The sequence below is a fragment of the Microtus ochrogaster genome (assembly GCF_000317375.1).
Source record: "Microtus ochrogaster isolate Prairie Vole_2 chromosome 14 unlocalized genomic scaffold, MicOch1.0 chr14_random_1, whole genome shotgun sequence".
Taxonomy (NCBI): domain Eukaryota; kingdom Metazoa; phylum Chordata; class Mammalia; order Rodentia; family Cricetidae; genus Microtus; species Microtus ochrogaster.
This window is the reverse complement of record NW_004949096.1, coordinates 35,893,052-35,904,169: the sequence shown is the minus strand read 5'-3', so window position 1 is coordinate 35,904,169 and position 11,118 is coordinate 35,893,052. Positions and strand designations below refer to the sequence as shown.

The window sequence follows — 11,118 nt, the reverse complement described above, 5'->3', positions numbered from 1 at the left end:
AGTGGAGGCCTCTGGACTAGGCTTGCTCTGCCACAGCCTGTTACTCCCAAGGAATGCAGCTCAGAGGAGTAGAATTTCAGCAAGGGTACCAAGCAGAGGCTCGTGACTCTCCAGAAAGAGGTGCTGCCTTGGGGTGGACTGCTCAGAAGACCCTGCCTCCTCAGAAAGTGCCCTGAGTAACTTGTCCTGGGCTGTGTAATGAGCAGTGTCCAAGCTGATCCCTGAATCTTGGACGTATATAACCGGTAGGTAGAAAATTCCCCCCAGAACTGGCTCTAATTGGAAAGAACAGCCTGGACAGCTGTCTGGTAGGCAAAGACTGGACTTTTCTGAGTTTTACCATCATTAGCATAGACTGGGATAATGACCCTTCACTTCAGAGCCCACTCGGGACTCCAAGGCCTCAACCTGCTCTTCCTTGTGGAAACTTGCCTAATGCTCAGAAGATGCTGGGAGGACTGGCCCTGACCCGGGAGCCTCTGCGGTCCTCTCATCCCCTTTCCCAGAGAGCCCTTCATCAGCTGAGTCCCTTGCCCAGATTGAGTCTGGACGGGCAGACGACAGAGTTATCACTCCCCTCAGGAGACAGCCTTCCTGCCTCTGGGGGGATCAACAGCCTCGGGGTTTTCGCCCCTAGGGTCTGACAGCTGGAGCTAATTGGCTGACTCAATATAAAGGGGTGGGACAGGGTAGGGAGGGCAAGCAAGTGCTCCAGGGCTTTCTGGGAAGGAGGAGCGGGCTCAGCTTCGTTTCTATGGGAACCACTGGCACAGGCAGGCTCCTCAGGGCGCCAAAAAGGGAAACTTGGCGCAGGTTTCGGCACCTAGCTCCTGGTGGGTTCTCTGAAAGATGAGAAAATGCCCAGGAGCTCATCTCCTATAGTGCAGGAAGGAGCCTTCCCGGGGATGCTTGGGACCCCTGATTCCTTCTTCCATCCCCAGATCCTACTCCTAGAGATCTGGGGGAGATCCCGTGACTGCCCAGAATCCCTGAAACTGGGGAAATGTGAAGTGCTTGCTCCAGCTAGGAAGGTTTCCATATTGCAAGGCCTGTGAGGGGTTACACAGAGGTGACTAACGTCGCAAATCAGTAGAGGTGGAAGAACCCCAGGAGTTACTTCAGTGATGTAATCCCAAGGGCTCCCCTATTTGTTCTGGGCAGGGACTGGTGTTGGGGTGGCCTCCCTGCTTTCCCTGTGACTAGGAAGGGAGGGAACGGACCACGTATTAGGGGGGAGGGATGAGAGCCAGAGGCACCGAGAGGCTGAGAGACCAGGTTTAGGAGCCCAGAAGAAAGAGAAACTGGGGGGTGGAGAGAAAGGGGGAGGGAGGAAGAAAGGGGAGAGCAGAGGGAGGAGGGAAGAGGCAGAGGAGAGGTGGAGCTAAGACCCGGGAGGGAGGGAGAATGGAAGGAGTGGGCAGGGGGCGGGGGAGAAACCTCCAGTGACAATTGCGTCTGGGTCCTAGCAAACATGAGGCAGCTGCCAGCTCGACCAGGCAGTCTGGCTTGTTCGGGCTGCAAAGCGGGAAGGCTGGTGACAGTCCCCTTCAGCTGCGGAGATGCAGAGGACCAAGGTAGGTGCTGATGGGCTGGTGGCTTGCCTGGACTTGGGGAAATCTGGGGCTTGGGTGTAGCTCTTGACTGGGGAATGTCTTCACGGGTGTTCCTAGTGCCTCGTTCCTTGACCCACTATGCCTGCTGACCCGGTAAGGGGAAGCAATTGTTGGGGGCACCCTATCTGGAAGGCTGGAACTCTAGGGCTCTTTTGGATATAAGAAGCTGTGGGTGATTTGGACAGAACAGAAAGAAGCTTGAGGTTAGTTCCGTGGCTGGTTCTGTTCAGTTAGGTCTCCGGAGCAGAGACCAGGGTAGCTGACCCTGAACCTAGCCTCATTGTCCTTAGTGAGACAGGGGAGCATAGAGACACAAGGGGTCTTGTGCGTGGGTGCTAGCCAATGAGCACAGTTTTCAAGTAATCCTTCAGTTAATGAATGAAGACCCCCCTTCTTCTTAAGGCAACATGAGGTCCCCTAATAAGGGCACAAGCAGCTCCATCTACCTCCATGGGGCTGTCAGGAGATGGCAAGAGAGGGGAGGCAAAGAGGTAGAGTTCATGAAACAGTTGTGAGGTGAGGGGAAGGATGGAGCCAAGAAAACTCAGCTGTGCCCCAACTTAGCGTTGACCCTCAGAGAGTCTGGCCTGGAGCCCAGCATGCTGCCCAAATTTCCAGGATGGTCTTGCTCAGAAGGAGGAAGGACCAGATCCAGGTCCAGTTGAACATCCCAAATAAGGAAATCAAGGTCTTATAAAAAGAATAGACATTGGACTGGTATCTGGCAGTCTCTCCCCACAAGAGATGACTTTCTGCCCCCACTCCCTGTCCATTCCCCATGAAGACAAGCAGCCCAGGGAGGGGTGTGGACTGGTTTCAGGCCATTCTGCCCCAGAGTCAAGGATACTATCCCTGCTCTGTTTGGTCCATTGCCCAAGAGACTCAGAAGAATGAGCAGATGGAACAAATCCTTTTGAGTACCAGAGCAGGGCTCCTGGAAAGGCACAAGTGTCCCTCGCAACCTCTGGACTGGCAGGGAAGAAGCATTGGCAGCCCTCTGTCCCAGACTCACATGCACACTGCATGCAGAGTGGGCTGTGTACACCCACAAGCATCCGTGTGAGCATGGACCTCACGGTCATGTAAGCACAGTCACATAAACCTGGTGACCACCCCTGCTCCACCTCCAGAGTCAGGCAATGTGACTCTGTATATCCACAGACACAGGGATTTCTACAGCCATGTGTGCATAGATGTGCACACAGCTGGCTCTTTCTGCCAGCAAGGGACAGCCCCCTTTCCTAGCTCCTCTCTGGTGGTTCTAATTTCCAGAAGTCTCCTTAGGACCTTAACTACCACTAACGCTACTAAGTGGCAGAGTGGGTGACCAGAGTCCATTTGGCCATTCTCTTGGCCGTTATGACCTCTACCATGACCAGAATTGGGCACCCATGTAGTTCATCATCTTATGCCTGCCCCTGGATTCCTATGTGTAACCTGGTCCACAGAGATGGTGGTACTGGGTGAAGGCCCCACTGTACCATACCAGCAGGTGATTATGAGACAAGCTTTGTCCCTAGCAGCAGAAAGCACACCAACCAGCATAGGCTGGGAATTGGTCCCACTTGCAAAAGCCAATAGCTGCCCCCACAAGTTCTCCCTTGCCTTCTCCCCATACACCCCAGCCATCTCTTTATTGCCTCCCCCACTTGACCCTGCAGAATGGGCACTAATTGTCTTCATTCTTCATGCTGCCAAAGCTTGGAGTGGGCACTGACAACAGTGGCAGGTCTCCTGAGCCAAACCCTTTGTCAGGAGGAGTGAGCCAACAGCATCCAGATTCTGAGGTGACAAGGTGTCCTCATGTTTGGCCCTGGGAGCCTCTCCAGCATCTTGCAAGATGGACCTTAATTCGTTCTGTTCAAAAAGACAATAACTGAGTGCCTAGACAGGGTAGAGATGGAGGTGGCCCTGAAGGACCACCCTTCCCTCTAAGCCAATGTCCCCATGTAGCCCATGACGTAGTTCTTGGTGTCGTTCTTCCTCTGCGGGTGAGGAAAGGAGGTGGATCCTAGGCTGCCAGTGGTGTCGGAACTGGATTTGAACTCTGTCTTGTCCTCCAGGGCACAGACCCCAAGCACTGGGTGGGGGTGGGAGGCAGGGAATGGTAGGAGCAGACTCCAGGGGAGAGGAGCGCCCTTTTACCCAGGCAACCAATGAGGGCTGAGTCTAGAGTTTGTGACCTTCAGCCTGCTTCTTAGTGACACAAGTGCGACTCTGCCTCAGCCACAACCCCTGCCTGCATTAGCCCCTGCTTCTCCTTTCAGGGCTGTGGATCTAGACGTGTGAGTGAAAGAACCTCTACTTCTCCGCTCCTCTTTTTTTTTCTGTTTCTTATAACCCAAGCAGGCTTTGCTTTGTGCCAGAGAATGCACTTGAACTTCTGGTCCCCGACCTCTAGGTTCTGAGCAGTGGAATTACAGATGTGCCCCACCATACCAGTTCGTGCCAGGGCTCAAACCCAGGGCTTCATACGCACCAGGCAAAGCATTCTAGCAACTTAGCTCACCTCAGTCCAGTCCCCGTTTCTCATCCTCATCTTCCACAAAAGTTGAGAGCTGTTTGGTTTTGCTCGGGCTGGCCTTAGGGGCACCCTCTGCTCCCTTGACCCTCTGGGTCTCACCGAGATTCTCGGGAGCAGTTGCAGGCTCTCCCATAAGGCCTCCATGAGGGTTTTCAAGGCAGAGAAGGAGGAGGAGAGTCTCTGCCTCAGCCAGCCCTGCCCTGTCGGGAAGCGTGCACAGTGTGGGTGACTCACAATGCTCCCCCAGCTCCCGGCCCCAGCTGACTGATGTTTTCCCCCTTGAACAGGTGCATCTGTCAGCTGCAATCAGCCCACATCCTAGAACACCACAGAGCAGTCATGTGACAGTGCCAGAGCTGGAGCTGGGGGAGCATTGTCAGGGCAGGAGGACAGCCAAGAGGGGCCTGTCCCTAGGCTCTCCCTGTCCTGTGTCAGCACTCCGTCCAGCTGCCCCTTCTGTCGGGCTTGCGCCCCACTCCTACTCTGTGAGGTAGAGCAGAGACACTAGGCTAAGGGCATCATCCCCAGCTCCGTCACCGCTGTCTTCTGCTGCCTTTAGCATATAGGTGACTTCTGGGACAGATAGGAGCTCCTTTTCCCTGGTGCCATGCCCATGTCAAGCCTTACGGTAAAAGCCTCTCTCTGGACAGGCTCTCTGGGCAGTGGTCCCAGGCAGCTCGGTTCTCGATAGGGCTCTGCCCCCATGCCGCTGAAGCAAACTTGCCTTTCTCTGGGCTTCTAACTTCCTGCTGGGATTAGGATATGCCCATAACCTCTGCCCGGGCCCCAGATGGGCTCAGGATCTTGTGTTGTCCTATGAGCAACTGGGAATACCATCCTGCAGCTGTCACCAATGCCCCATAAGTATACAGAAAAGTGGCAAGCCCATCAGCTCCTATCCTCACTATTTGGAACTAGAGAGTCCTGACCGCAGAGGAATTGGCTGGTGAGGGCTCGGGGCTGCCCCTGTGGTCTGGGAGCCCTACCTTTGCATCAGATGGGGCTGGGACAAGCACGAGCTCCTTCATATCTCAATGGTGTGAACACAGACATGTTACTTTGCCCCTCAGTGCCATGGTCTCATATCACCAACCTCTTCGAAGGATAAAATCCTTCACTAGCACATTTAGCCTGAACCTTATATATCTGGTTGCTAGAGTATAACCTAAGAAGGCATCCTGACAGAGAGGGTTACTAATGAACAGCTTAAGTCAACCTGAATTGTGGAGCGTCCTCATTGCCAGGGATAGGGGAGTGCTTGTCCTGGCAAGTTAGCAGGCACCAGACACAAGTCTGGGACTGTCCAGTTCCGGCCTCCTCTGCTGCTGCAACACCCAAGTCTGAGGCCCAGAGACATGTGCATAGTCACATGTGAGAGTATGTACATCCCAGTACGTGCTCCCACCCACAGGGACATGTGACTGTCTCAGCTTCTCCTGCCAGGATGAACTACCTGGCTCACATCTGTCTGTGTCAGAGTGGGTGGCGGACTTAGGATCACAAAGATTCCTAGTCCCTGGGGGCCTGCACGACACAACACCCACCAGCGCTTTCTGCCATCTGTCCCGTTAGATGGAAATAGAGCGAAAAACTAGTGGGTGCTGGGTGAGCCAGCGTGCATCTAGGCAGTCCCTGGAAAAGGAGGGGTGGTTAGCCCCACATCTGTCTCAGACCCTGGCCTTAGGACAGTCTTCCTGGACAGGAAGGGGGGTGAGAACCTGGAGCACCCATCCCCTGTCAAGGCCCAAGAATTTCTGTCAGGTGAGATAAGTGCTCCAACCATTAGCGGCACTTCTAATGCTACAGAGTAGAGGTTTTGGAGTTTTGGTTGTTTTGTTTTTAATAAAAATGAGCAGGCAGGCAATGAGGTCCCCAGGTAGCAGACCCCTCTTGGCCCCCTTAGATCTCCAAGCACAAGGTTCCTGAGTTTGGAGTTTGGGGATTGCTTTTGCTGCCTTGCACAGGCAATACAACCCCTAACTTGGGCCCAGAAAGATAATTGCCATGGTGGGTAGGGGGCTTGCTGGCATGCATTGCTTCACCTGTGTTCCCTGTACCTCTGGGAGGGCATTCTACGATCCCTATCTGCAGATGAAGAAACCAGGGCTTGGGGTAGTCAAGTACCTGGTCCAGGATTGCCCAGCGAGAACACGAGGGTTCAGCATTCAAATCTCTGGCTGACTGGTTATGGGCCTCTTCTCTCTGCACTCAGCTGCCTGAAATAACTCCAGCCTGTCCCAGATCCCCCCACCTGCCCAAAGCAAGGTGCAGCCTCTGTACCAGTATCCAGTGCGTCCTGGTCACTTTTAGAAAAAAGTGCTATTTCACTGCTATTTCCATCCATGAGGCAGTGTGCTCGTCTTCTTTTGTGGGGTGTGTGTGTGTGTGTGTGTGTGTGTGTATATCAATGCACTTAGAATGCACATATTTGCCTGATATATCTCTGGAGAACTGCTATATATTTTGATAGAAGTATGTTAGCCTTTAGCTATACAGCATTTGGGTAGCATATGCCCACTAAATGCCTCTGCCAGTCTTTCCTAGGGTTGATACTTGGTGTTCTCTGCCGCCAGGGACTACACTAGCTGCCAAGATTCTCACCTTTGGGTACCCCAATAGTCTGGCTCCATCTTCTTGCCAGACAGACTCTCACAGGAGGTGTTTCTTGCAGGTCATGAGCAGTGTGCAGGACAACTGTACCACGGGCATCATGGCTTTTGGGGAGCCTATGTAGGGTGGGGAATCACGTGGTAAGACGTTGGGACCAAGGGGCTGATTTGGTGAAAACTCTTGGGACAACAGTATCTAGTGCCTAGATGGACCACCGTCAGGATAGACAGAGGCCTCTGTCTCCATGGGAACAGGCTTCTGATTCTGACACCTGCATCCCGGCCCACACCTCAGCACATCCTAAGCATCTGGCATTAGCCTCTCCACTCCATCCCACATACACAGGGATACAGATCAGAGGATAATTTTCAGGAGTCAGTTCTTAATCAGGTGGTAGTGGCGCACGCCTTTAATCCCAGCACTCGGGAAGAAGAGGCAGGAAGATCTCTGTGAGTTCAAGGCCAGCCTGGTCTACAAGAGCTAGTTCCAAGACAGGCTCCAAAGCTACAGAGAAACCCTGTCTCAAAAAACCAAAACGTAAAAAATTTTTAAAAAGAGAAAAGAAAAAGAAGAAAAAAAAAGTCAGTTCTTTTCTTTACCAAGTCCCCAGGTGCTTCCACTCACTAAGTTGTCTCATCAGCTCCAGAGGAGACTTTTACTGAATTAAGTATGGTGAAAAAGAACATAGATAGACCCACGTCTACTTTGCCGGCCTGGGACATATGGCAACCTGACTCAAACAAACAAACAAACAACTAGTACAAGCAGGATGTACAGTGCAGGCCTTTAATCCCAGCACTCAAGAGGTAGAAGCAGGTGAATCTGTGAATTTTGGGCTAGCCAGGTCTAAATAGTAAGATCCTATTTTTAAAAAAAAACAACCCAGCTGGTACAATATCCTACCCATGCTAGAGACACTGATGCAGCCACCAATGTCATTCAAGTTGCCCCAGTATGTGTGTGGCTGTTAGAACATTATCACCTGCAGTTCGTGCATCCGTCACTACCATCAGTACACAACACATGTAACGAGGTAGCTCTGTCCCCAGAGGTCCTTCTGGTTTACCCTATGGTAACCACACTTTCTCCTCCCTCTGCCCTTCCCCCCATCCAATCCTTGGCCTTTTAATCTGCCCTCCCTTGCTAACATGCTGTCATTTCAAAATGCTGTGTAAACAGACTCACGTGGCAGGTGACCTTTCAGGACTGGCTTTTTGGTTCCGCTTAATTCTGAGTCTTCATCCCAGTTGTGATGGGTGTCCAGCTCCTCTCTTCTCATGGTTTGGACTTTCTGGGACAGCTGTACCACCTTGGTTTGATCATTCCTCTACTGAGGGACATCTGGCTGTTTCCAATTTGGGGTTCTTATGAATAAAACTACCATGAATATTCAATTATAAGGGTTTGTTTGAACATTAATTTTCAACCACCTGGGACAAACACCCAAGCATGCAATTGCCATGACCTCCAACCTTTCCTCCAGAGTTGCTAAAGCACTCTGTATCCCCAGTGGCCAGGCAGCTGTGACCCAGGTCTGCATTGCATTTACTGTTTTTGCTATTTTTTTTTATTTCAGGCATGAAGTGTTTCTCATGATGATTTTTTTTTAAAAAAATGTGTTTATTTTTGAGCGTGCACATTCCTGTGTGTGTGTGTGTGTGTGTGTGTGTGTGTGTGTGTGTGTGTAGATTGGTGTTGGAGGAAAATTCTGTGGAGTCTGTCCTCTCCTTCCACCTTGGTGTGGATTGTGGGAATCGAACTTGGGCCATCAGCCTTGTGCTATAGGTGCTTTAGCCACCGAGCCATGTTGCTGGCTCTCCTGGTGGTTTTCAATGTGCATTTCCCTGGTGGCAGAAGATGGCATTTCCCAGGTGCTCATGTGCCATCTCTGTGCCTGCTGGTGACACGTCTGTGCATGTTTCTTCTGGATAGATTGTCCTTTTACTGTGAAGTTTATGAAGTAAGAGGCTGTCAGATACCAGGCTCTGTGACAGAAAGAGCAGTTTACACAGGTACACATAGAAGTGTGCGCACACACACACACACACACACACACACACACACACACGAGTCTCAGAGCTTCCCTTCTGGAGGGACCTGAGACAGCAGAATAATAAGCTATTTTCCATATATATTCCATATTCCATATATATTCTGTTGCAGCAAGGAGGTGCAGTAACAGAGACTGAGATGGAGGCACATGGGAGTGACCTAGTTAGAACAGTGCTCCAGGGGTCTGACACCTGAGTGTGGCCTTGAGCATCCAGCAGACAAGTGTCCAGGGCAGGGAGCAGCAGATACCTAGGCAGTGCTGTGGAGAGAGGCCGTCCATGAGGAGCAGTGAGCTGAGGGCAGGCACGTGACATGGTTTGATTTGCCAAGTGACAGGCAGCCTTCAGGGACTCCAAGCAGGGGCAAAGGGATGTTTAATTTCGGTTCCACTGTCCTCACTGACCCAGCAGCCCTCACTCTGTCACCTCCCCTCACAGAAACCATAAGGGGGCAGTGGGGTCTCCTCCCTCCCCTCCATGCCTTTGAGCCTAGGAGACAAGAAGAGGGTGTCAGAAGAGCTATTTAACATCCCTTGGCAGCTCAATCAGACCCTCTCCCAGACAGACAAGTGTCAAATATTCATGAGGATGACCCGTGCTCACACCTCCCCGCTCCTGCCTCCCTCACAGTGTGCTGGCCCCGGCCATAGGCTTGATGCCTCTCAGGGGGCGGATATGGACAGGCTGCCTCCCTTCCCTTTGCCCTTCTTTTCCCAGATTTCTGTCACAACCCTTGTCCAGAGAAGCTCAAAGAGAGATTTCTGGCAACCCATACACATAGAGGAAGTCAGTTCAGGTGTCCAGACTTCACTCTGACTCTCTACCAGGGAGAAAACTGGCACCAGGACCTGCTGTCCCAGGGCATTCAATAACAGTTGCTTTTGGAGACTGTCGATCTGGTTAGGGAGCTTGGGGAGGCCCCAACCCCCACCTCCTGAAATCTCTCTAGGAACCTAGTCCCATGAACAATTACTTTGGAAGCCTCTGGCCAACATTACCCAAACTTTGGAGTCCCAATGCCATGTTACAGAGTGGTGTGTCCCCAGACTCCTCATGGGTTAGTTTTCTTGGCTATAAAAGTGTGGTGTGGCCCACCTCGCCAGGCTGTGACAACAAGGTGACTTGAGCTCAGACCAACGGGCACTGTAGGAGAAATCACAGGGTCCACCACACCCATCTAGGATTTGAGACAAAAATCTGCCATGCCAGCTCTTCAGGTGGGAGTAGGGGTCAGTGGGGGTGGGGCTTGATGCTCCCGGTTTCTCCTCCCCTCCCCACAAGCAGAGTCTTTAGCAGTGAATTCATGCGATAATGAAACAGCTGCCCGGCCGACCCTGCCCCCCTCCTTGACCAACACACAAATTTTATTCATCGAGGCCATTTCTCTCCTGAATGAGGTGTTTAATAATGTAGAAGGCGCCTCAGATCCAGCCAGGGCATGGTGTGTGTGAGCATGTGCCTGTGTGTAGGTCTGTGGATGCATGCCTGAGTACATGGACGTGGGTTTGAACGTGCAAGTGTGTAAACACCATCCGTACAGGGAGACGCCTCCGTCCCCATCACTGGCAACCCCCCTCCCTCCACAGCAATGCTCCTGACTGCAAGTGAGCCTTGGGAAGGGGGAGGAGTGAAGGGCTGTTCCTTCAGGTGTGATGGGTAATGATGACTGTGAGCCAGGACCATACCTGTCCCGTTGCTGTGCTAGTGTGAGACTGGGCATAGACGAAGCAAACCGATACCCAGAGAGGCCATTGTGGCTGACTGCCACCTGCCCAACCAGGATCAACCCTGCCACCCCTAAGGACTGATGATGGCAGACAATTTGATAGCCGGGACTGAAGGGCAGGATTGCTATAGGCAAACAAATCCCTGTGCTCTGAATCCTCCACAGTGGCTCCAGGCTGACCTTTTCTGATTTACTGTCTCTTAACCCCCCAGCTCCCCCTAACTGACTGGCCACACAGCCACGGGCATGATAGGTCATCAAGTTTGGTGGGGATTCTGCCCAGGTGTTCACACAGACTTCCTCTCTCTTTAGCTCACTTCCAGGTGAGAACTCAGGCCAAGCAAGGCCCCTACTTCACCGTGTCCCCTGTGTGACGCCTCTCTCTTCTCCAGGCCTCAGTCAGTTTTTGAAAAAAATCCTTCAGCTCTGGCAGCCTGGCTTGTGGAGGGGCCAGCTTCAGATGAACAAGTCTGGGCTCACTTCTCTGGAACCTTCTTCTAGGGACCCACCCTATGACAGAGCCTGAGTGTAGAATAGAAAGAAAAGCATGGAGGGATGGCAGGGCAGCAGAGGGCTCTCTCTCTCTCCCTCCCT

At 52.3% G+C, this 11,118-nt stretch overlaps 1 protein-coding gene across 4 annotated transcripts in view; it reads left to right on the top strand.

Annotated features, from left to right (window-relative positions):
* The first annotated feature begins 1,424 nt into the window (after positions 1–1,424).
* The window catches only part of Kcnip3 (potassium voltage-gated channel interacting protein 3), a 66,591-nt gene continuing 56,897 nt past the window's right edge, over positions 1,425–11,118 (top strand). For 2 of the 4 annotated variants that reach the window (XM_026787761.1, XM_026787760.1), the window contains exon 1: positions 1,425–1,574. In XM_026787761.1, coding sequence (XP_026643562.1) covers positions 1,472–1,574 — 103 coding nt within the window. In that variant the 5' untranslated portion in view covers positions 1,425–1,471. The remainder of the gene's footprint in view (positions 1,575–11,118) is intronic. The other 2 variants (XM_026787763.1, XM_026787762.1) reach the window with 1 other exon arrangement.